Source organism: Crinia signifera, chromosome 4 (assembly GCF_055691185.1).
Source record: "Crinia signifera chromosome 4, ASM5569118v1, whole genome shotgun sequence".
NCBI lineage: Eukaryota > Metazoa > Chordata > Amphibia > Anura > Myobatrachidae > Crinia > Crinia signifera.
Genome location: NC_139220.1, coordinates 237412147 through 237439828, shown reverse-complemented (window position 1 = coordinate 237439828; position 27682 = coordinate 237412147). Strand labels below are relative to the sequence as shown.

Genomic DNA, 27682 nt, shown 5'->3' with positions numbered 1-27682 from the left:
TGTAACTCTTCCCGAGAACTGCAGTGTATCATATACGTGGTGATACTTGAGCCCCCCTCTCCTTTATAGCTAATAGCTATAGCTAATGTTTTTTGGACCCAGGATGGGACGGAACTTGCTGGTGGCCGCGACTTGGTCACTGTGATGACCTGAACCTTGTCCCTTCCATGCTCTGTCTCTCCCAACCTGGTATCCATAGACTCGCCAGAACACTTGTTTAAAACATTGGGGTACCTCATTCAAATGATGTGACCAAAGAAGTTATTCTTGGGTTATCACTAGAGAAATCAATTGTACTACAAAAATGAATAATTAGGCCTGCCATCCTTTTTCAACAAACTCCGAGGCACCCTTACTTGAATGAATTTATGACCTAGAGATCCCAGTAACTATGGGGGTTATTCTAGTTCATTCTTTCTGACAAAATCCTTCTTAGATGGACAAAACCATGTGCACTGCAGGTGGGGCAGATGTAACTTGTGCAGAGAGAATTAGATTTGGGTGGGGTTTTTCTTCAAAGTGAGATCTATATTGCAGTGTAAAATCATGCAGTCAGTATTTTCCCTGCACAGAAACAAAATAACTCACCCAAATCTAATTCTCTCTGCACATGTTACATCTGCCCCCCCTGCAGTGCACATGGTTTTGTCCATCTAAGAAGGATTTTGTCAGAAAGAATGAACTAGAATAAACCCCTATGTTACAGATGTGTCCACATACATCTATCCTCTATGCACAACAAGTCGCATTATATTTAGCGTGTGAGCACCGTGTCACTCAACAGTCCCATGTGTCATTTTTGTGACTGCTAAAAGAGCATCTTACTTGCAAATGGAGTGAATGGGGCGCACAAGCAACATCTGCGTCCCCTCTTTCACAGCACGTGGACCCCGTAGAAATACTGTCAGTGCCTTTGGAAGGGGGAGGGCATGTAACGTTCTTGAGTTCCCCCATGCTGCCAGTTACATACTTAAAGGCACAGGGGAGTTCATGCAGATGGGGGGTATGTTGTAAGAAGCCCATAGGTTTCTAGCCGCACCCACCCATACCATATGATCATATCTTAGCCATAGCATATATCCTATCCATATCATTTTAGATCATATCATATATATCCATATCTTATGATTATCATATAATATATCCATTGTATCTTCTCAATATTAAATGATTATCATATAATTTCATTATAGATCTTATATCCATATATTATCATTATTAGATCTTATTATCGTCTGATTATCATTATCATATCCATATCCTATGATTCTAAATCTCATTTTTATCATATGATCCTAGTAAATACACTCAATATCTACAGATGTAGCGCCTCCCAGCTAGCCCAGGGAATTGCCAAATTCCCTATGCTGGCGGAGAGGCGCTGCATCTGACGGGGATGCGCGAGCGTGTCACATGCACGCGCGTCCCCTTCACGCGACGGTGGGTGGCGGAATCCCTGCCTGTCTCTGCTTCAGGGAGATGGACAGGGTTAGGGGGGGGGGGAGCGGAGGGCGGCAGTGGGCTCCGTCAGAACGCGGCGCACGTGTGACACCTTCTGATGGGTGGCGAGCAGTGACGATTGGCGATAGAATCACCTCTAATGAGAGCTGCTCCATCTGTATTTGCTCTTGAGCAAACCAAGAAGCTCATCTTATAGCGGTTTAACATTAAACCATAAAACAGTACAGTAGATGTAGTAGGCGATGGAGTCTCCATTGCTGGCATTGAAGACCCTGCAAAGCCTTTCCAGTTTTGGTAAATCTCCCCAGGGTTGCGCAGCTATGAGCAGACAGCCGCTGTTTGTGCGTTTGACATTAACCCAACGCTTACAACATTAAGCTGCAGCAATACAGGAGAGGACACCGCCAAATAGGGAGATCCCACTGGACGTAGCTAGACAGGTAAGTAATAGTGACAAAACAAAGGTACTGCAGTGATATTAAGTATACCGCTGGCAAAGACTTGTCATAGTAGAGGATTAATTGTGATCAGTTGCTTTGGATTTCCTAGTAATATTATAGAAAAAAGTACCCCAAAATATCAATCTCCTCCTAATATGGTTCGTTACGGAAGTAATGTAATGCTCATTCAGATACTGACAGGAAAGTATAAACTAGTTAATCCTGTAACGTTTACATAGAATGAATAGGTCACCTTGTTATTGCAAATAACTGTTCCTTTGTGTTGGCCTAATATCTTGGCTTCATAACTGTTGGAGGACTGAGCATGCAGTGTTCTGGCAGATAACCTGTATTTACACTTGTGCATTCCTATGAGATCCTTTCATTGGTATGGTCCATTCCCACTGTAATGAAACGTTTTAAAATGCACCTTCCATCTTCATGTAAAATACCTGTGGTTACGGGTTTCCCAGTACAACTGACAGGCTGGGAATTCCAGTAATTAAAGGATGACTCTTCAACTGCGTTGCTCGAAATCAAGCAAAAACTACATATAAAGATTGTTATCCAAAATGTTACTGTACCCCGAAAGTGATAGAATGAATTCTATCAACTGAGTTTAGGGCAAATAAAATTAGCAAGAGAGCAGCTTCAATTTACAACCTAAAGGGGAAAAGCACGTGCCCCCCACTCAATGGATTTTCTTTGGTTGAGGAATAAAGCATCAAGGGTGTGATTCAGGTTCACTCGCAAAGCACATTTTGGTTTGCTTATGGACAAAACCATGTGTACTGGAGGTGGGGCAGATGTAACCTATGCAAAGAGAGTTAGATTTGGGTGAGGTTTGTACTTCAAACTAATATCTATATTGCAGTGTAAAAATAAAGCAGTCAGTATTTACCCAGCACAGAAACAAAATAATTCACCGAAATCTAACTCTCTCTGCACATGTTACATCTGCCCCACCTGCAGTGTACATGGTTATGTCAATTAGAAAACCAATTGTGCTTTGCGAGTGAACCTGAATCAGGCCCCAAATTCTGTGACCATATTGCACATTTTGTACACCAATTGTAAAACACAAAACACTTTATTTTAAAAGTTCACCTTCCACTTCACCATAAAAAGATAGCGATTGCTACTCGGTGAATCATGGCGAAAAAAACCTTGAAATGTATTCGCCATGTGGTCATTGAATAGGGTGATTCACCGTTTTAGTCAGAAATTCGCCTTACAGCACAAAATCGCCATAAAAACATGGCGAATCAGGCTCATTGAATACCGCCCACTGTCTATTTCTACTTTCGATTCCGATGCCGTGCATCTGGGTCGGGTGCAGTGTGATTTTTGACCATAATAGTCAAAACGCACAGTGTGTACACAGCATTAGTCCAGCATTAAAGTAAATAGCCTAAAATAAACAGATTGATATAAAGTGAACACTAATTTTAAACCAAATATAGCTATAATAAGTCTAGATCAATCTACTTTATAGATGTAATTACATGGCTATGGTAGAAGTTTCTAAACTTGAACCTCAAGGTACTACAGTACAACAGTCCAGGTTCTAAGTATATCCATTCTTGGGCATAGGTAAATTAGTTAGTACTTCATTCAGCTTTGACTTGACCATATGTGATGAGTAATGGATATTTTTAAAACCTCGACTGGAAAGGTGCGTACACCTGGACTGTAAAGGTGTGTATCTGAATGGCGTCGATCAGATATATATTTAGTTGGCTCGGTGGCTCGCTGCGCTCGCCACACTTTCTATTCACAACTCCACGCCGACGTGGATAGTGGGGGTATGAAAAGGTCAGAGGACACGTACCGCTGTGCTCGCCACGCTTCGGGTTCACGTTTATAGTGGGTGGGGTGGCGTGGGGTGCATTTAACATTGTAAGCACCCATTAGGGTGCTTATACAATGTTTCATCGCATGGCATCACATTGTATGGCATTGTATGCCATATACAATGTCATACAATTTTAAAATTGTATGGCATTGTACAATATTGCGCGGTATCGCGTTGCATCACATACCATCGTATGCCTTATGGTATGCGATGCGATGGGCGCCGCCAAAATACACAAGTACCGTCTAAAGCAGGCATGTCCAACGTTGGCCCTCCAGATGTTTTGAAACTAAACATCCCAGCATGCTTTGCAAATAGTTTTAGCATTCTCTAATAGCAAAACTGTGGCAAAGCATGCTGGGATGTGTAGTTTCAAAACATCTGGAGGGCCAACGTTGGACATGCCTGGTCTAAAGTAACAGACAATCCAGCAGATTTTTCAGACTACTTGAATCACTGACTGAGATTAGAAAAGTCATCAGCATCATGGAGTCGCGACCCCATGCTGAGAAGGTCAGGACCCACTTTGGGGTCATAACCTACAGTTTGAGAACTGCTGCTCTAGTGTATGTGTTGTAGAGAAGTTAGGCCATATCTCCACTGGGACTGATGTGGATGAATAGATATGTGCAATATATGTATTAAAACAAAATTCCATAGTCAAAAGGATAATCAGGCTAATCTACAGTTGGATTTGTAGGTATCCGAAACAAAGATGTAAAATACATTAGCAAAAATTATGTATTTACCTGTTTTATTTTAGAGTTGCATGTACTTCTGCATAAAGAAATATTTAAAATACGTTATCATGCGCTATATATATTTAGTTCTATATATGCCAGCATTTTCAGGCAACCGTGGGCATCATCACCTTTTTAGTATGATTACAAGTACAAGTACATAACAAAATCCCTGACTTTTGTGCATGTGTACTTACAATGTTTGATGCTGTTTTGAAGGCAAAGAGTGGTCACACCAATGGGGGTTATTCTGGCTGATTTGCAAGGCTGCGAATTCTCAGCTTTGCGAGTCCACAGAACCCCAACCGGCGAATGCTGGGCCACCCGCCCCTCCCTTTCAGCATGTGTTCCCACGCACAGGCTGCAAATGGATGTTTAATATAAACATCCATTTGCATGCTGCGTGGAACACCCACATCTTTCGATGGTCGCCGACCATTGAAAGATGTGGAAGGTGCACACATGTAAAAGTGACTTTCAAGTCACTTACATATGCGTGCACACTGGGAGGGAAATGGGCGGGCAGCTGACATCTGTTGATGTCAGCTGCCCAACCCCCATGTCATGGCCTCATTAGCAGAGCCTATAAAATGATGGGCGTTCCCATTTGCTAATGTGTCTGTCCGGCACCCCTCTCCACATCCCCCCCCCCCCACCGCCCGCTGTCCTGGGTGTGTGCACCCGGCGAACAGACTGCACGCATCCTGCGTCTGCACAAACGGTATGCACTGGGGATGCGAATGGATTTCAATAACCCCCCCCCCCCCCCTATACTGATTTGATTTAGATTGCTCATCATTTCATTTAATTAGCATTTTGTTAATTGGTTTAATTGATAAAAATGGGTGCCGGATGGGGTCCTGACAGTCAGGATCCCATCAGTCATTAGCCCGAGGTCGGGATCCCGACTTTTAAACCCCCGACACTCGGGGTCCCGACTGCCACCGGCTATTCTCCCTTGTGGGGGTTCATAGACCTAGAATAGGTGGTGAGCATAGCTCGCCACTGTGTCCGCAGCGAGCCCGCAAGGGGCTTCGTTACCCCTCCCCCGCTAGGTGGCGAGCATAGCTCGCAACTGTGTCCACAGCGAGCCCGCAAGGGGCTTCGTTACCCCTCCCCCCCGCTCTGAGTCTGGGCAGTCGGGAATGGATCCTGACATTGGGCTAATGACTGTTGGGATCCCAACTGTCTGGCACCTATACCACACCCGATAAAAATAAACTATTACCACTTCTTCTATTTTCGGAAGCATTCTTACTTTGAAGCATTTTAAACAGACACCCTATTCGCGTTTTTCAGCTTTTTTTTTTTTTTTTTGGTGTTGACACATGTTTACATTTGTGCTCATTGACAGGTTTACGCTTACATTCCCATTGAGTCCTGTCATATAAGTGATATCAGTGCTGTGCAGGGGCTCCCTTTACTAAAATTACTATTTGCCAGCTGCAGTGTTCCTTGAGTTTCACTGTGATACTTCTTAATATTCTATCAATATTGACAACATTACTTACCAGCAGCATCCCCTGCTTCATTTCCAGCAGCCTATCATTGCCGAGAATGGGTTACTGTCTATGTCATGCAGTACTTCAACCTAATGGGAACTCTGTAAAGGATCCTGGATCACGGACTGCACAGTTTATACAATATGTAGATAGCGGTTGGGTGTCTTTGCAAACCAGTGGTGAACTAAATTCACTGCTGTCTGATTTAATATAGAATTGTGGTCAAAACCCATTGTAATGTTAGAAATTAGTGGTGAAGGGATAGAGAATTGCTATAGATGCATTTATTTTGAGTGCACTCACTAGTGACCACAAATAAATTATGATGTCCCTTCTCATCAAATTAAAGTGTAAGATACCATGGGTAAGGCAATAAATAGCAAAGCTGGTGCTCCTGCAGAAATGCAAAGAATAAAGTTTCTCTCTGCAGGATAGAATATCTTATACCCCACATACACCAGGTCGATGTAGGGCCTTTCGAAATCACCCTAGACCAGCAACCCCTGCAATGACTCGCCACCCGCTCCCCTTCTAACTTTGGAGATCCGGATTATTGTCAGGTCGCCATGGGTGCTAAACATCACAAATGCTGGGTCGCTCCTGGGATGGACCCATGGCCAAATTCTGGGTGTGACCCGCCATTTGCGATGTGAAAGTGGTATTTTGTGAGCATTCATGGAAAATGAGGTGAAACTCAGTGCTGCTATTCAATATTTTCTTAAAACCGAGTTAAATTCCAGTTCTGTAGTCATATTTATTATGTACATTGTACTGTGGGATACATTTTGTCATTTAACTTAAGCTGTTCTGTAAGTAATCGGTGTCAGTGTCTCTTAGTCATTGAAGGGCTTAATGCAATGTATAGAGTAGGTGCACTAGTGCCTTGTGGCTGCTAGTTACATGATTTGGCTTACAGGAATATGTAAGGTCCTTCAAAAGATGTTTGGCTCCATGTTCAAATTTTTTTTTTTGGGGGGGGGGGGGTTTGACCAAAAAGGATACTAAAGGGTACCAATGTACTAAATTTGTATGGTAGAACAGTTCTACTTTTATTTTAATATACTCTGCCACAATGTGCAAAGGCTTAATCACATAGGTGTAACTCCTGCAATTCTCTTTCTACAGCTGTGCTGGATGATGAAAGGCTTACAGCAGAGGAGATGGATGAAAGGAGGCGTCAAAATGTGGCGTATGAATACTTGTGTCATTTGGAGGAAGCAAAGAGGTAAAGTACTACATTTTAATCCCAGATTTCCTGCATCTTTTCATCCAGGTTAGGTGATGGAACAGAAAAGTACTCTATACAGACATGGGGTGAAATTTAATAGTATGAGAGATTCAGAAAGTGAGAGATGTCATCATTAATGATGACTCATGGAAGCAGGTTAAGGAGGATCATTTAAGGTCTGGTGGCAGGATGAGCGGTTATGTTTTCTGAAGCTTTCTATGAGAGCACGGCTACTGCAGGACCAATCTCGGCCATTGTGTGCACCATAGACCCTACCATTCCTCTCTTACTAGAATTGTCATTGCTCATCTGCCTTTTGTCAAAGTTTAATTTATTGTACAACTAAACCTTCCCGGATAAATGCGCTATAAAATGGTGAATACTGCACCAAAATCCATCCAGCAGTTCTCAAGGTTAGGATAATTTCTCCATCCTTGGCCTGCCCTACTGGATCTCTGGGCTAAATTAAATAAAAAAAGTTTAAACGAAAATTTGGTGCTATACTTTTAGGATATAAGGGGAAATTCTTACCCTTTTGATTACCTTATAATTGGTTACTTACGTTCACATGAAAACCATATGAAATATTAAGAATCAATGGTGCAACATAGTGTACATTTGTCATATCGATTTGCCTACACATTTTCCAAATATTTAAAAGCTAAAATAAAGAGGAGCCATTACCAGAAAGGTGTGATTTTAGGAGCATGTAGCTCTTCAGGACTTGGAGGGTCCAGAATCTCCTGGCTCTGCACCTCAGAGGCAGATCTTCTCACACTGGGGCAGATGTATTAAAGGTGCCCATACACGGTGTGATGATCGCACCCGTTATGGGCTGGATTGCATCGCAACACATGCGCATTGCATGCGATTTGCGTGCAACGCGATCCGAGGGCAGTATAAAAAGTATGTGCAGCACATACTTTTTATACTGTGCGATGAGATGCCCGCAGGAGCGCGCATCTCATCGTGCCATCACACTGTGTATGGGCATCGTAAGCCTTGAGAAGAAATAACTGGAGATAAAGCACCAGCCAATCAACTCCCAACTGTAATTTTCAAACACAGTTTATTGGCTGGTGCTTTATCTCCTTTCACCTTATTTCCACTTTATATCTTCTCCAGGCTTAATACACCTGCTTTATACATCAGTTCCACTCTCCCTTGCTGGTTCTCCCTACATTTGTCATGTGTCAATGTGTATCTTGCTATGGCGCTTCCTCAGGGCTGTATGACAGAAGTAATGCAGTTCTCCCTTATAAAGTATGGTAGGAAAGTCCTTCCGGGTCAAAGGTAAAGCCAAATAAAGTGACTGTCTTCTTTTCCATTCCTTTTGGTTCTCTGTGCTAACTTCATTTCTGTTGATCGTTCTCTTATCTTGTACATCCTTTACTCTATTGATCTTCACGATACACAGTGAGATAAAATGAGCGGTATCATTCATAAGGGCTAAAATGTTTATCGCTCATATTATTGCACCGTGTCTGTGCATCTTTAGTGATCCAAAATGTCTTCATCTGATCGTATATACATACTTAAGGCTAATGTTTGTATTGCAAACAAAGACTACCACATCTATTTTGGTAAATATTCTCCTATCTATCTATCTATCTATCTATCTATATATCTATCATCTATCTATCCTGTCCGTGACTCAACGAAACACTGCCATCTGCAGGCAGAGCGTGAAGCTACATCTCTTTCTCACACATGCTCAAACACAGAAGGTAGTGGACTAGCTTTGGAAGCTTTTGCTTTGAGAGGGCTTAGATAGTGGGGCAGATGTATGAATGGGTCCATAATGTTTTAGAAATAACGGGTCACGCTTCTCCTGCATAACGAGGAGAAATGGGCACCCGTTATGGGCGAATGTATTAACCACCCCTGCTGATAAGGAGAGCCGTTGTGCCCAGTGTTAATGGCTCTCCTTATCTGCACCCCAGGCAGACCCGCGCATGCGCATTTCTTCTCACCCCCATGGCCAGCTGTCTGGGCATGCACGAAATCTCGCTTTTATCGTGAGATCTTGTGTGCAGTGGGGATAAGGCAACGCAAGCCCTGAGCTTGAGATTTAACGGCTAGGCAGCTGTTAATACATTGCCCTGGCCACTAATTACTGGGGGGATTGCAGGGGACAGCCCCGCCAAATGTTGCTCGGTGGGCTGTCCCTAGTGCACGTTAGGTGCGCTGATAATACATCTGCAAAAACGTAATCTCCCCCCCAGTTAAGTGCAGAAATGCACTTAATGCTAGTTCATACATCTGCCCCATAGTTCCTAGCAGAAAACCAAATATGTATATTAGAAACTTTTTTTATTACACAAAACTAAATTAAATCAGTTTAGTAAATATTAAAACAAATCAATTAAGTAAAGACCGTCATCTCAGGCCTTAACCCTCTGAGTGCTGTGAGAGATCCTCAATATATTCACTAAAAATGTAGCTCACAGCGTCTATTATTTTGGTATAAATAAGTACATATACAGCTCAAGTAAATTAACTGAAGTTTAGTAAAGTATTGCATCCGAATAAAGAACAGATGCTGTGAGCGACAACTTTTTTTTTTTTTTTTGCAGATATTTGGAGGATCTCTCACAGCAACTTTGACACTCAAAGGGTTAAATACATAGTCAATTTAGATATTGGGCTGTAAATGACAACCTAAAAATATAATATGCTGTCAATTTATATAGTGCATATGGCTTTATATATAATCTGTATGTATTGTCTGGAACCATTTTATTTACTTATCTGTGCTTTGTTAATACTCCTTGGGTGAAATTTAAAAGGATAATAGATTCAGAAAGTGAGAGATATTTGGTAAGCAATCATCAAAATCACACTGGGTTTGCAGTGTAAATGATTGCCACTTTAAAAAACCTGGAGATTTCTTACCAAATCTCTCACTTTCTGAATCTCTCATCCTATTACATCCCCCCCACTTGTTTGCATATCTTCTCGGAATGGAATACAAAATAGCCTTTTACTGTGCCTGTCATTTTTGCATAGCTTTTGATACCTTGTGAGGATATTACAATGTTACTTTACAGTATGCTGAGACTTAGTTTGGAAAGTGGGAAACCCTATAATTTAATTACTATGGTTGTGTGTCAGCTGACAAAAGCACATATTGCAGATAAGAATCCATCATGGTGACATATTTTTATCCCTAACTAATTTTTTACATGTAACTTTTGTGACTGGAACATTAATAATTTCTGTGCTGCGTTCTGTTTGGTGAAAAAAGAACATGGCTTGTGCATGCTATACAGCCATGTTACTGAGCAATAATCCTAACTTTCTCTGCCTCTCTTGGAGGTTATTCTGGTTGACTCACAAGGCTGCGAATTTTGCAGCCTTACGAGTCCACCATACGCCGCTCCAGCATGCCACAATCTCCCGCACAGCTAGCAGATCTGAGACACCTCTGTGGTGTCTCAGATCTGCGGCCACACTGTGCGGTGAGCTGGCGGGCAGCTGACATCTGCTAACGTCAGCTGCCCGCCCCCCCTGCACCCACGTCACCAGGGAATTGCCATGAGAACGCCCAGCGTTCCCATTTGTGAATCCCCTGGCCCGCGAACGCCCGGTGAATAATCTATTCGCTTCGCCATGGCTGCTTGCACACAGTGGCTGCACGTGCGCATAACTTGCTATGCGAATGTAAAAATCACTCCCCTTGGAGTGCACGCAGGGGAGCGTGTCATTCAGAATAGGGGCCTTAGTCAATCTGACTTGCTGAAACTCATATTTATAAGTCTGTTAGAGGGCACGTTCAAGTGGTTGTGGTATGATCTGTCAACATTGACTATGTCTATATTAATCATGTGAACACTGATGACCTTTCAGCATGTTAAGCAGGTTAACCCTTTTAGGTCCAACATCTAGTCAGGCTCAACAGCCCTAGTGCTAGTAGCAGATCCAATGGTGAGCCACTTTAAAATAAGGACATTAACATCGTTCAACATTCAATTAATTTAAACCAGACTGTTTGAGTGACAAAAATATTTTTTGGACTGCAAAGGGTTAACATTTTGTCCCTGGTGGCCCAGCGGTCACTTACCTGCACCTGACGGCTACAGCTGCATTACTTTTTTTGTGGTCGTGTGACTGTGGCTTCTGGTGGAGTCACCTCATGCTCCAATGTTCTTATCCTTATTATTTCCTTATCCCTAACGCTCCTTCTCAGTGTCTAACCGTCATGTCGCCTTTCTGAGTAGTTGACATTTCACATCTCAACATGTTGACTCTTGGTGAAAATATATGATGATTAAACAGATACTAGGTCGACCCTATTTAGGTCAACATGTATTGTGTCAACCACTAAAGGTCGACATTGTTGGAAGGCCGACACAAGCATTATGTTGAAAATGGGAAGGCTGACGGTCAAATAATCGACATGCATTTTTCCAGGTTTTTTAGCCATATTTCATACACTACAATACACTATGGCGTGGTTGGAGAATATAATAGTGTGCCGGAAAGCATTCTCGCTGATGGTGTTCATGTCGACTATTTTGACTTTTGGGACAAAATAAACCTGAAAAAGCCTCATGTCGACCTTCCCATTGTCAACCTACTGCTTGTGTTGACCTTCCCACCCTGCGGATCTAAGCCCTGTCAACGTTCAGTAGTCAACCCAATGCATGTTAACCTAGATAGGCTCGACCCAATGATCCATATACCTGATTTAAACCAGGCACAAATTTTAATGATATATTTTATTAAAGAAATTAAAAAGTATCCTAAATAGGAGCAGTATACATTTTACATTAACACCATCTCTGCCTATGGGCTTCTAACTCCGCAGTAGCGGGTGTGGATTATCAGCCATTAAATTGACCAATATTGGGTGAAGGTTAAAGGTTTTTTTTGGGATGTATATGTTGACAAGGACTCCCAGTTAGTGTAACGCGTACCCTCGCATGGCCCACTTTGCTCAGCATGCTTTGGGCTTAGTGCCTCGCTTGGCTTGGCAGAATTTACTATTCTCACTTGTAGTTCACTTGGATTGTAAATTTAGAAACCAGTTATCTGAGAAAAAAAAAAAAAAGTGAAAATCTGAAATTGACCTTCATGTGTAGACTATTTCTTATGTCGACATACCAACCGGAACCACCTCCAGCATGCCCTCGCTTATCTGCACCAGTCTCTTCCAGGACGTCATACTCTCTGGAGCAGGTGCAGAAGATGATGAAAGCACGAGTGTTATTTTCTGTTCATGAGCTCATATGAAGCCTCATAAGAGGAAGTGTAAGTATTGTGATGCAGGGGCAAGGAGAGACGGACAGGACGTGACTCACCTCCTCCAGCTGCTGCTGCTGCTCTCTGCCTGTTACTGTTAATTGTTGCTTAGGGGCCCATTTACTAATATTTTCACTAAAATAATGGAAAAAAGGGTGTTTTCACATTATTTTAGTTTCACCTGAATGTACTATAGGGCTTTTGGAGCAGTTTTTGTGAAAAACTGAACCAAACCCTTCAGTTCACAGTTTATAATGGGATACGTGATCTGGCCAAAATTACTTAATAATAATAATAATAATAATAATAATAATAATAATTATATATATATATATATATATATATATATATATATATTTCCACAGGAGAAACCGGCACTCTGCTCTTTAGGAATAAATGTCCCTGGTGCCATCAAAGTAATGTAGTTTATCCTGACGAAAATCATAATAGATTGAAACGTTGATCAAACTTGCTTGTACAGCGTGATTATTTCTTAAATCTGAGTGCCGCAACTCCCGTCGACATATATATATATATATATATATATATATATATTTACATTTTGTGCTACTCCCTAGCTAATGTTAATTGTGTTTATATCAAGAACTGTAACATGAATGTATCCGCCATTCAATTAATTTGCTGCACATCACGGCTCAGATGTGTGCGCAGTAGTAAACATCAATATATTTTGGGTTGTTCTACTATAGCCGCTTTGTGACTACATGCGGATTAAGACCCATTTCTGCAAGAAAACACGAGAAGACAGGTTGCCTCTACAGTGATATAACAGCTGAAAGGGTTTTCTGTGGTTTATTGCTGCAATTCAGTGTTGGGAAAACCGTTCTAGAGACAAAAAAATAAAGTATCTTATTAAAACATGACTGTTACAAAGAAGGAAGTGGGTGAACTGGGTGGGACTAGCTTAAAAAAAAAAATAGTTTCAGAACAGGACATATGCAAATGGGAGGCAAAGAATTCTTTTGACATCAACCTTAAAACAGCTAAATATAAATAATGAAAGCAGAAATGTCTTGGCTTTGTTAATTAAATATGTTATAGTTTTAATTTATTTACTTAATGGGGGCTTGGTACTGAGATAGATGTACATATTTTGGCTAAATTATGTAGCTTAGAACACTGACCTGCCCTGATTATCACCAATATTTATTTTATTAATTTAAAATACAAAGTTACCAAAAAAAAATAATAAATTGTGAAAACTTTGATTCTTGCGTAAATGTGGTTGCAGCACCTGTTATCCCCTGAGTTATCAGGGACTTTATTCGGTACTTGTGTAGTTTCACGGCGGCAGTTACGCCGTCAGCGTAGCGTTCCTGTCAGAATCAGCGTAGTGTTCCCCCGGCCAGCGTAGTTAGCGTAGTCAGTCAAAAGTAACATAGTGTTCCCGCGGCCGCTTAAGCGTCCCTGTCAGATCCAGCATTATCTGGATACGTTATAAGCTACGTTATCAGCGTAGGCTGCCGCCATGAAAGTACACAAGTAACTACCGTACTGTTGCCGGGAACTAAATCTCTGTCTCCGGCTTCCCTGACAAGCCTAGTCAGCGTCTCTCTCACACCGCCGGCGCCAGCATGATCCCCTCTTTGGCGGAGAGGGGATCATGCTGGCACCGGCGGAGAGGGGCTCCATCTGTTTGACACACAGGAGCGTCTCAGACGCTCCAGCAATGAGGCGCTCCTGCATCTGAGTAGCTATTGCGGCAGGGTATAGCAACCCTGCCGACAGGGTTAGTGGTTCTGTAGCGACTTTTCAAACCCCCACTATCCACAGCAGCCCGAAGCGTGGCGAGGGGACACGTTACGCATCCTCCTGACCTTTTCATAACCCCACTATCCACGTCGGTGTGGAGTTGATTTTGTATAGTGTGGCGAGCCACCGAGCCCAAAGCGTGGTGAGCGCGCGGATTACATGTAAGGTAATCCGCGTCACCTCATGGGGCTCGCTGCGCTCGCCACACTATATAAAATCAACTTCACGCCGACGTGGATAGTGGGGGTATGAAAAGGTCGGGAGGATGTGTAACGTGTCCCCTCGCCACGCTTCACGTAACACGTACCCTCACGGGGCTCGCCACGCTTCGGGCTGCTGTGGATAGTGGGGGTTTGAAAAGGCGCTACTGAACCCCTAACCCTGTGTGCAGGGTTGCTGTACCCTGCCGCAATAGCTACTCAGACACAGGAGCGTCTCATTGCTGGAGCGTCTGAGACGCTCCTGTGTGTCAAACAGATGGCGCGCCTCTCTGCCAGCGCCAGCATGATCCCCTCTCCGCCAAAGAGAGGGGATCATGCTGGCGGTGTGAGAGAGGTACTGACTAGGCTTGTCAGGGACACTGGGGACAATGATGCATTTCCCGGCAACAGTACGGTAGTTACTTGTGTACTTTCACGTCGGCAGCCTGTGCTGATAACGTAGCTTAGGCTGCCGCCGTGAAACTTCACAAGTACCCTTTATTCAACCCGCTGAAGCTTATGAAGAAAAAAAAAATCCAAAATGGTTGCTTGCGTCCGGGCTTACTGGAGTCCCCCTTAGTATTATATGTAAGTAATCCTTGTTTGATAGTTTTGATATTTGTTTTATACTTAACAGTGTCCGGTTTATTGGCACAAACCGTAGAGGCAGCCATTTTTTCTTTGCCCGCTCTAATAATATTGTGATTGCAGCCCTTCAATTTATTTGGAAACCATGGTTCTTAATATAAAAATGCCATTAATATTAATTTAATACTAGTTTCAAAATGTTGTAATGGCATCTTTTTTTATTTTTTTTATTCTAAACAATTCTTTTGATGTTATTCAAATATTTCTATTTTGAAGCTTTATATTTACTGTATGTCATGCTCTGCTTATGTGTTGGTTTTCACCACAAATAGGAAGTGAATGATTCACGAATGCAGTTCTTGGTGTGGCTCAAGAAACTAGACATCATTTTAATAACCATATAGACCAGGCTTGTCCAACCTGCGGCCCTCCAGATGTGCTAAAACTACACATCCCAGCATGCCTTGCCACAATTTGGCTATTAGGGAATGCTAGAATGATGGCAATGCATGCTGGGATGTGTAGTTTTAGCACATCTGGAGGGCCGCAGGTTGGACATGCCTGATATAGACCTCTCCGGCTCACAGCTGAAAGTTTTGACATGAGAGGGATAAACGCTGTGGCGTTCCTCCATTTTTACCATTAACCAGCACCCAGGGATGTAACACGATAGCAAGTAATAGCTGGGATTCCTCTGGAAGTCTGGACAACCCAAAATAGGCTATTCCTGCACCCCTGGATTGCAGTTAGTGAGGGATTTAGGTACTTGTGTAGCTTCACGGTGGCAGCTTATGCTATGTTTTGAAGCTACGTTATTAACGTAGCCCAATGGCTGCCGCCGTTAACGTAGCACTGATAACGTAGCTTAGGCTGCCACCGTGAAACTACACAACTACTGTACTGTTGCCGGGAACTGCATCTCTGTTCCCGGCATCCCTGGCAAGCCTAGTGAGCGCCTCTCACACAGCGCCGGCACCCGCATGATCCCCTCTCTGGCGGAGAGGGGATCATGCGGGTGCTGGCGGAGAGGCGCTCCATCTGTCTGAGACGCGTCTGAGTAACTATTGCGGCAGGGTACAGCAACCCTGCAGACAGGGTTAGGGGTTCTTTAGCGCGTGCGTCTCCTGCACAAAGAGTGGGTGCGGACGCAAGTGCATCTCATGCACAATAAAGGAGACATTTGCCAGTGCTCCATTTTTACATACTGGCAAATGCCTCCATTTAAAACCCCTCTATCCACGCCAGCCTGAAGCGTGGCTAGCGGACGCGTTACACGTCCTCCCGACCTTTTCATACCCCCACTACCCACGTTGGCTTGGAGTTGATTTTAAAAATTGTGGCGAGCCCCGCGAGGGGACACAGAATTCATGTGAAGTAATCCACGTCCCCTCGCATGGCTCGTTGCGCTCGGCACACTTTATAATATCAACTCCACGCCAACGTGGATAGTGGGGGTATGAAAAGGTCGGGAGGACGTGTAGCGCATCACCTCTGCGCTCGCCACGCTTCGCTCTGCCGTGGATAGTGGGGGTGTTTCAGGAACACATTCACACCTGTCATGACAGGCAGGTTAATATGGTCAATGGTTCCCACATAATGTAATAAGCGCAGACTGGCTACGCTAACTATGTAAGCTCCGGCTGCCCGCGAACGTGTGGGAACACGAAGCTGATACTAACAGGGACGGCGGACTGACTACTTGTGTAGTTTCACGGCGGCAGCTTAAGCTACTGATTCGGACAGGGACGCTGACCACACTGCCCGCGGGAACACTACGCTGATTCTGACAGGGACGCTATGCTAACTACGTAACTGCTGCCGTGAAACTACACAAGTACAGGTTGAGTATCCCGTATCCGAGTATCCGTTATCCGAATTATTCCGAAAACCATACATTCCAGAAAGTGGAAAAAAAATATTTTTTTGCTAAAAACTCACTGGGGACATTTGTAACAGCACTACTGGTGACATGATATGTAACTGGCACTATATATGTGCAAGACAATGATTGCTTGGCATTCAATTTCAATATCTGAGATAGTACACAAATTTTGTTTCATGTTTTGAAACCTTGTTTTTTGAACAAATAAAATATATTTGTGTGTATTTTATGTGGTAATAAAATATATTTGTGTGTATTTTATGTGTTTATACAGCATACATGCAAGACACTTCAAAATACATAATTGAAATATTAAAATATTCCGAAATACGGAATAATCCGTTATCCAAAATTCTCCTGGTCCCGAGCATTTTGGATACGGGATACTCAACCTGTACCAGGATTTATGTTGTAAAAGATACTTTTGTAATACCACTTTTACACCAAAACCCCAGATCCGAGTATTTGGATCCCAGTATTTGGAACACTGTTTACACTGCGGTGCCGACCCGGAATATTCCTGGGCCTGCAATGTTTATACTGCACACAGGTGCAGGGGACAGTGCTTGGAGATTACATAATCTCCAAGTGCCGGGACAGCTAAATGATGCGCTGAGAGCGAACCCAGCACCAAGGTAAGCTGCTGGGCTGCTCCCAGCCTCCATGCACCCCCTAGCCCCCATCCGCGAGGTGAATTGACTGCAGACAGTGTAGCAGACAGCAGCGGAAGCCTCCCAGACTTCATGCCCCCCCCCCCCCCCCGACACAACCTTGATACAGACGGCAGGATGCTGAGGTTGGGCTCCCCTATTGGTGTTAACGGGAGTCAGGACTGATGACCCAGCATACCAGTTTACACGTGTTTTTTTTTCTTTGAGTACCCCTTTTACAACGACGCTGACCCATGTCCACATGTAAAAGAGGTATTAGTTGCCATTGGGCAACAGGTACCAGCAAGCCTGCCATGGCTTATTGGCACTTGTATAAACAAGTGCCTGCATGCTGGACATTAGGGGCGTGCTTGCAGCTGTACACTGCCTGTAAAGAAGGGCAAAAAAGACGGGGCTCATACAGTACAATTCTAACTTTGATCAGTGTGTCTTTATGCCATAAACTATATTTGTTTACATCATCATTATTATTATTATTATTATTTTGTTTATAAGGTGCTACAAGTGTTTTGCAGCGCCGTACAAAGGAACAGTACAGGGAGACAAAACTATACATTACAGTAAATAAATAACAAAAATAGAACAGGTAAAAAGAGCGCCACAGTTTAATTTAAATTACAGCTTAAATGTAAGTAGTGAGGACCTGATCAACGTACTACTAGTGGCCAAAGATGGTGATGAATATGTGGACGAAGATGGTTGCTGAGTGTTTGAGAGCTGTGGGTGAAATGTAAAGAGAAAAGGGCTTTGACAACAGGAAGGAAGAGGGCCCTGCTCTGAGGAGTTTACAATCTAGTAGAAGGGGAGACAGAGTACATGAGGTGCAAGCAAGTGGCAGGTGGCTTGATAGCAGGATGTAAGCAGGCAGAGATGGTCAAGACATGAGGAAGGGTTCAGAGGACCAGCCTCAGGACTAGGTTATGCAGCGGAAGGGTACACTTTGATGAATAGTCGATTTTTCAGTGCCCGTTTGAAGCTTTGCAAGGTCGAGGAGGTTTATACTACTTACTAGCCCATCAAAATTGCAGAACAACATTAATAGTAATGTCCGCGCTGGGGGCTGCGCGGTCTCAAATGAAGAATAATTTGAATTGCTCTGTCAGGCGTCATCTATTGGCCACCAGCGTGCGAAGTTGAATTCCCCAGCACAGAGGTGAGGGGCAGAGTCGGCCTTTTCTATTATAGAGTAGAGCCAGTCACAGCAGTGTTGCAGCTTCTCATAAATTAATTCATTTGTGTGTTCATGTATTGTTTTCATCAACAACTTTGACCTTTTAAGTATCTGTAATTATATAGGAATTCATGTAGAAGTCGTCTTTTATCAACTTACAGTATACAAGATGTTGTACTGTAGGATTATGGAAAGGTTAAACATGTATTGATGGGGCATGGTATTTTATGAGGGGGGAATCTGATGGGCATTTTAGGTGTTTGTAGGGAGGTCTGTGGGTCATATGTTTGAGCTCAGCAACATATATTGTGATAGGGCACAAAAAAAAAAATTGAGTACTACTTCATTATTTCTAATGATTGGTTCCCCGGGATGTTTATAAGTTTGGTCTCCATGTGATAACTGCTTATTGGTGTTTGAGATTTTAATTTTAAGAAAACCATTATTAAGGTCCATACACACTGGGCGACTATGCCCAGCGTGTATGGACAGCGATGATCACGTTCATCGCTGGGGAGAAAGCCGCTCAGTGCATACACACGGAGTGGCTTTCCCCCTGTGGGCACTGACAGCGGGGGGGAGGACGGCTTTGCATAGCGCGGAGCTATGCAAAGCCGTCCTCAAAGCAGCTCATCTGCTGATATTACAAGCAGATGAACGGCTTTCCTGGTGATGATGCGGGAGTGTGCAGCAGCGTTGACTGCTGGGGCATACACATTGGGCGGCTTTGTGCTGAAAGCCACTCAAACATGCTGTTTTGAGCGACTTTCAGCTCAAAGTCGCCCAGTGTGTATGGGCTATTTAGAAATATAGTATATGACTAATGTGATATTAACCACTTGCTTGGCATGGTCGTATCATATGCGACCATTTATATGTGCCCACTGGGTCACTACTGGAAGAGATTCTTGGGGCTGAATTTTATTAGCTTCAGTGATGGCTCCAGACAGTCGACACCGTCCAGATAAACCATAACGAAAAAGTTAGACACAAGCATTAGGTTGACCAGAATGTGATCGATAGACACAAGGTCAATATGAGCTTTTTGCTTTAGACTGACGTGGTTCATACTTTACCATCCAAGTAGGCATAGAGTTAGATTATAATAGGGTGTCGAACATAGTGAGGCATGGTGAGCGAGGAGACGACGTACATTTATTTGGTGTCCATGTTGACCTAGCCAACAAAAAATGGTGAAAAACTCCTGTAGATCTTGTGACTATCACACTCCTGTCGACCTAACTCTTGCGTCTGAATTTAATAGACGCTGTCTACTATGTGGAGGTTTCTTCACTGGTTCGTCTAAGTGTTGTTAGCCATAACATGGCCATTCTAGACACTATATGTCGATCCACTATACCATAACCCTCTAGCGCAGGGGCTGGAGCACAGTTCAAAATTCAAATAGAGGAGCCACTCCAAACTGGCTCACTGGCAGTTGGTGTTGCTCCCCAATTAGAATTTTGGAGTGTACTGCCACTCCCTCTATAGGGCCGCCACTGGTTAGCTTATCTGTTAGGTTACCTTATTCTCAAAACCCTGCTGCCCTTAATATGCTGTAATGGTCTTCACACGATCATTCAGTTTTGTAGGTGTGGCCTAGTGACGGGGGCAGGCACCCATAATAGAATGACAAGTTATTCAATGATCCCACAATGGCAGAGAGCAGACTGTTATGAGGTCCGTGCAATTCATTGTCCTGCCCCAGATCTGTGTACAGTATGGCTACGCACACATTTGGTTATTATGGTACCATCTACATTGCTTGCTTCCCTTTGCCCCTCTGTGCGGTGCAAGGAAAAAAGAGGTGATATGATGTTCTGTGTGTAGCATATATTTGCTTTTTACTAACCATAATTAAGCATGTGGTGATTAATATTATTTATATACTTATTTTTAAGATATTGATGTTAAATCTCTGGATCATCTCCAATCCAAATATTTTCTTTAGATAAGACACTATTTGGTCATATTTGCTTTAGATAACCTAACTATTAACTGATTAGAATGGATTGGTCTAGTTAATTGCTGCCGTATATAAGAATCATAAAGTTTCATTTCAGCTTCTGTTCCTAATTTCTGTTCTTCAAATATTGCTGAAAGCAAATGCTTGTAATATCAAAGTTGGTTGTTGCTAAGCAACTGCATAAACCTCTGCTACTTGTGTACAAGCAAACAATGACAAAAATGAGAAAGGGAAGGGTTAGTGGGCTGCCTGTAAGTGTAACGAAGCTATGCATTTTAGTGAGCTTGGCTCTCCCATTTACAATGGTCCTGATCAGCAGAAAAAGTTGACACACTGTTTAATAAAGCATAATATTAAACTACATTTTATTCATTTTAGAATTATTTTTTAGGGCACGTTACCCTATAGCAGGGCTTGACAAATTTGTAAAAAATCTAGGAGCCAGAATGAAAGTGTAGGAGCCAGAAAAAAAAATAGTGACAGTGTGCGCCAAATAGTAACACCATAATGGCTATTACGTGTCACATACCCATTACATATTACACCACATGCCACAATGCCCATTATGCCACACACCATAAAACCTATTGCATACTATGCCACACACAATAATGCCCATTACATATACCACACTGTAATGCCCAGTAAAGGGTAAACCAAACACAACAATGCCCATTACATATACCACACACCGTAATGCCCAGTACAGGGTAAACCAAACACAGTAATGCCCATTACAAATTATGCCACACACTGTAATGCCCATTACATATAATGCCCATGACATAGTATGCCACATATGGGTTTCTGACATGATGCCAGGCAGGGAAAGATCGAGAAAAAAATGACAGAGGGGGTGGGCACCATTGCAGGATCATGGATGAGGATCCAGGAGGTAGAGATTGGCAGGGAGAGCTGGCAGCAGCCTCTGCGTAAGCAGCGGGTTCCGTGGCTGGTTATCCTATCAGCAGCCTCGGGTGCCCCATTTAGCAGGCACGTAAGCAGATGGCCCCGCGGTGGGTTATATGGTTCAATATAACAGCCAGCAGACTGGTGCACAACTCTCCTGGCTGCCACTGTATCAGAGAAGATCCGCAGCGCGATAAGATGCCCCCAGTAAGTGCCCTGAACAAGATGCCCCCATTAGTGCCCTGATGCCACCATTAGTGCCCTGCACAAGATGCCCCAGTAGTGCCCTGATGCCCCCAGTAGTGCCCTGCACAAGATGCCCCCAGTAGTGCCCTGATGCCACCAGTAGTGCCCTGCAAAAGATGCCCCCAGTAGTGCCCTGATACCCCCAGTAGTGCCCTGATGCCCCCAGTAGTGCCCTGATGCCAGCAGTACAACACATACAGTATAATACCCCCCAGCAGCAGTAATACTCACCACCACTGCCTGGCCTCTTCTTTTGCTGCCTCCTTACTTATTGAGGGGAGAAGTCAAGGTCTCTCTTCTCCCACCACACTGGGTGACCCCAGCAGGCATTTGAAATCTGGCGCCAGCTCGTGAGCCAGGCAGCCAATCACTGACCCCGGCTTCAGGCACCCGCGCTCCAATTGGCGCCACATTAAAAATATAGAATATACCTCCCGAGTGCCCTGCCAACTGTTTGGCCGGGTCTCCCTGCGGCCAGTTAAAGCACATGGATGCCAGTGCGTCCCCGCTGAGCTGATCACAGCAGAGGGGATCGCACAGCGCTGACACGCCGCTGCGCTGAGAGTGGGAGAGGAGGCGGGGTGAGCAGGTACTGTACATGGGAGAGCTGCGGCGTGTCAGTGTGGCAGGGAGGAGGACAAATGCATTTTACAGCTGACAGCCGCTCTCACCAGAGAAGGTGAGTGGCCTGTCAGCATGGCGTGGGTAGCTGGAAGCGCTTACACACTGCTCTGAGTTTAGCAGCGTGTCAGCTCTTCCAGCCACATCCCGCCCCCTGCTGCGCTGAGACGCGTCCTCCTGACCTATTGATGAGCGCGGCTGTCAGCCTATCGGCGGCCGGGCACAAGGCAGCGTAAGTAGCAGGAAAAAAAACGGGCAGGGCGCAGCGCCCCGCAAAAGGAAGGAAGCTATCTGAAACGATAATTATAACCCACTGCGGGGCCCGCTGCTGTGCATAATTCAAGCCACCACTCTCCCCGGGGTTCTGCTTCCTGGCAAATCTGGTCGCCAGGAAGCAGAATCTGGTCGCCATGGCGACCTGGCCCCCAGGTTTTGTCGAGCCCTGCCCTATAGGTATCTGAACGGGTGCAATCGCCACTTTTAAAATGGCTTCAGATTTGGGTTTTGAGTAGGTAGACAAGTAAGAAGCCACATTCTCTGATAGTGGATGAGGTACTTATGTAATATCTGGGCTCCCGGTTTTCTTATGAGACCGTGTCCCCTCGCGGGGCTCGCTGCGCTCGCCACGCTTCGGGCACGGTGGCTCGCTGCGCTCGCCACACTATATAAAATCAACTCCATGCGTAGTTGGATAGTAGGGGTATGAAAAAATGGGGTGCAATTAACATGGGAGCCCAGATAATACATAAGTACCGTGGATTCTCATTGGCCCTTTTGCACACATCACCTTTCCACCTCCTTTACTGGCTTGTCACACAGGGCCTTATTCTGATCTGAGCTCCGTACAAATTTGTTCGGAAAATGGGCAAAACCATGTGCACTGCAGGTGGAGCAGATGTAACCTGTGTAAAGAGAATTAAATTTGGGTGGGGTGTGCTGAAACTGAAATCTAAATTGCAGTGTGAAAATAATGCAGCCAGTATTTACCCTGCACAGAAACAAAAAAGTATAGGATATATATATATATATTTTATTTATTTATGTATTTTTATTTTTATTAATTTACATATTTTTTTTATTATGTTATCCATAACATAAAGCTCCATCTCCCAACTATCTCTGTATAAATACATGTTATACAAGACATATATGTATATAAAGAATCTATGTGCTTATATTGAGCCATCTGAATGTACTATATCTTATCTCTCTCCACTCTATCGCGAATGTGTATATCCCTTTAAATGCGGTCACAGTACTGAACCAGCAAGATATAACAATCTAAATAGTATAAACCTCAATGATTATTTATTCATTATTTCTCGAATCTAATACCACTTAATTATACTCTATATAGAAACGACTTGTTAAAAAATATAAAAATATATTGCTGTTTAAATTAAGCACTTTTGCATTCTAGGATGAATGTATTAGTCATTACACTGGACACACTTGTTTTTAGAATTATCTTAATGATATGTTGATTGCTTCAATGATCTGACTGAATAACGAGCGCCATACAGCCTTTAAATAGGATTTCAAAGAGCAAGCATACATCCGTCTTGAAAAAGTCTCCGTTGCCATAGAGATGAAATGCATCGACGTCACTTCCTGTTTCGTCTGCAAACCTCCGTGATTCCTCCAATATCCAGCTGGTCTGCCGCGGTCTTCAGCTAACAAGCCACCGTCATCTGGGCAGCAGCTACTGCACTTCTACCCAGCGGTCGAGGTTTACTCCCGCTTCCCAGCGTCCATTCCTGCCGCTGACTCCTCTGGCTACGTTTAAACAGCACCTGCAGCCGGTCAATTACATCAGACCCAGCACTCAGGGTAGAGCTCTCCAAAATCAAGCTCCCCGCCTGCTATACCATCCAATCGGGTATGAGCTGACACCAACATAAGCTCCCCGACGCCTCCTACTACCATACCAACGGAGGGTGAGATATTGCTAATTGCCTACAGTGCCTCATTCTGGGCACCGTTTCATCAGTTATATTAACCCTGCATGTGCCTCCTAATCATCTACTAACTGTGCTGCTTATTCATCTGCATCATTCCCCCTTCCCTTCCCCCCCTTCCCCCCCTTCATCTTGGTTACCCCCAGTGACTATCATTAATCTTTAACCCATCACGGAGCTTCCATACAGTTTGCAAACGTAACCCAAATGGCCATTTAGGTATTTTTATTGTATTGTATTAATTACTGTTATTAATTTATATGTATGAATTGTTTTATTATCTTTTTTCTTATATATAAAATTTCTACATTTTCAGCAGTGTGTCCAGTGTTATTCTGTCCAGTGGTATTATTAGTGCTAAATTAGTCTACTAGCAGCGCAAGGTGGTTTAAAACAATTCTTTACACAGAAACAAAATAACTCACACAAACGTAATTCTATCTATACATGTTATATCTGCCCCACCTGTAGTGCACATGGTTTTGCCCATTTTAAGAACAAATTTGTACTGAGCTCAGATCAGAATAAGGCCCACAGTCCCAGTTATCCACAAGGGTTAGGATATGGTGTTAGGAGTTCAGGAAAACGACTGTCTGTACCAGCCTCCAGGCAGCCAAGACCATAAGGGGGAAAGTAGACAGCACATGGAAATGCAGCCTTAAAGATGCGCCATTCTAACATGCTGCTTTGCATTATACTCCTGCAGTCAATGTTGATATACTTCAAAATATCTACATTGACCACAGGGTGTTATTTGCATTATTTGTTTATTTCTGTTTTGCTATAAAAATGGGAAGGATCTTGTGACCTGGACCTTTCAATTGTATACTATTGTACTACTTGGAGAGACCATTTTAACCAAACAATGGGGCAGATAGCTTGGAAAAGTGGTAACGTGGAAGGTAATAACGCACCAGCCAATCAACTCCTAACTTTCATTTTTAAAACACAGTTGATTGGCTGGTGCGTTATCACTTTCCAATTTATCACTTTTCCCGGCTTAATACATCTGTCCTATTATTCCTACCTGATTTCTTGTTTTGTAAGTGCTTGAAATATAAATTTTTCCACCTATCAATGTAATTAAGCTGTAAGTTTCTTAGTTCAAAGAGCTTTTCCCTATCTATTACTGTACTTTATTTCATAGCATTGTACATTGCGAATTGTGCGGTATTTCTGGAAACTTCACTAGCCTCTATTGTGTATCTACTGTACAATTGTGGGCATCTATAAAGAATTGCTTCTCTGCGCTATCAGTGCATAATCTCCAACATGCCTCAGTGGTGGTTCTCTGGACCCCACACGTCATGTTTTCTATGTCACCCAGCAGTAACACAGTGTATTATCAACTGTTGCATATTAAAAATCACAACAAATTATGTCAAGTGTGGCGCACCTTTCCTAAATGATGTTCACAAAAACTACAATTTCAACTTGAACAGTATTTTTCTCATGGAGACAAACAGAAAGGGTGTGGTACGGGACTCCAACAGTTGGGATCCCGACAGTCATTATCCTGACGTTGGGACCCTGACTGCCTGGAGTCAGACAGCATGGTGAGAGCAAAAAAGCCCCTTGCGGGCTCGCCATGCTGCGGGCACGGTGGTTCGCTACGCGAGCCACCTATTCTATTCTCCCTCTTTGGGGGTCGCGGACCCCCACGAGGGAAAATAGCGGGTGGCCGTCGGGCACCCGTATGTCGTCGTTTTGACAGTCGGGATCCCGATGTCGGGTAAACGACTGTCGGGAACCCGTCCGGCACCCAACAGAACAATGAGAACGAAAAAAAAAGATGCAATACGCATTAGGAACGTTTCTTCAAGTCCTGGGTACATATTTATTTATTAACAGTTTCTTATAGCGCAGCATATTCCGTTGCGCTTTACAAAGGGGACAGTGATACAATAAAACAGGGTATTTACAGACAGTCAAAATGTATAATAAATATATACAATGGATATCTCACCATTTGTAAGTACTGCAGTGAGCTATACTTATAGAATCAAGTCTGCGGCACCACCCCAGTAGGCTTGTTGTGGTCTGTTCCCAGGATCAGACAGTGCAAATGGGTCCCAGTAAAGTGCATCCAAATAAAGTGTCCAAGTGCCAAGGTGCCTTATATGAGAAAGTGCAGTGGCGTAGATATAGTCCAAATAGTAGCAACGCGTTTCAGAGATCTAAAATGTCTCCTTTTTTCAAGCTGGCTATCTAGATACCACCACCTCTTGGGAGGTGGTGTACCCCCATCTTTATATGTCAGAGTGGGCAGCACATTCCTAATTTTATTGCGCTCCTATTTCTACAACCCATTTTTGTTTTATTGCATTTTAAAAATCTACAGGTGACCTGGAAAACCAGTTCTGTGTGAGGTGCTGAGGACCAAGTTTGTCTACTAAAAGAAGGGAGTTGAGGCCTTTTTGGCTTCTTCAAAGTTATGTCTTTCAAATGCAATTATTAAAATGACTTCTACTTGACAATGCTTTGCCTCATTGTGGAAATTAGAGCTGAACGGGCTCAAGAGACTCATTTTGGGGGGAATGTGTTGTATAATAAAGATCTTCTACTGTCTCGGGAAAGTTTGTGCTGTCCTGGAAATGAACTCCAACACAGGTCTTATTTTCTTTTCTGAAAATAAAAGCGTTCCCATATTTTCCAGTGAACGCTCCATGCACAGAAGGTCAGGTTCACACAGCTTGGTCCCTTTGGATACAGAACACTGCCTAATTATTTGCATTAGCCAGACAGGGCTCAGTAATGATTCATATGTGCCAGTTCCTATGATCGTGCCGTCAACTTCACTGGAGACTTTAGCCTTTAAATCATAGCGCTGACTGAGCGGGAAGGAAAAATACAAAGTGCTGGACTTGTAATGTCCCTTTTTTTTTCTTTTTCTTTGGAGCTTCTGGAATAAGTCTGTGATGTAATGTTGCATAACCAAATTGTCTTATTTGAATATGAAAGCGTGCAACAGGCACTATTTAAATGCAAAATTACTTCCTAGACCTTGTCACGGGTCCAAATTTCAAATCTTTGCCCCAGGTGCCTTTTTTTTTTTTAGGATGTCTGCCCTGAACCCAGCATCACAGCACATTTTGTCTTCACTTCCTCCTGCTTCCATTCATCAGATTTCTAAAAGTAATAAATCTATTCCATCACTAACTAAGATGACAGATTTGTGTGTTTGGTTGGGATGTAGTAACACTATGATGCGGTCAAACCATTTTCGG

General features: G+C 43.4%; 1 protein-coding gene across 1 annotated transcript in view; it reads left to right on the top strand.

Moving 5' to 3' along the window:
- Positions 1 to 27682, top strand: part of IQGAP1 (IQ motif containing GTPase activating protein 1) — a 133751-nt gene that overhangs the window by 22826 nt on the left and 83243 nt on the right. Inside the window, exon 2 of the mRNA XM_083184038.1 lies at positions 7124 to 7223. Coding sequence (XP_083040164.1) covers positions 7124 to 7223 — 100 coding nt within the window. The remainder of the gene's footprint in view (positions 1 to 7123; positions 7224 to 27682) is intronic.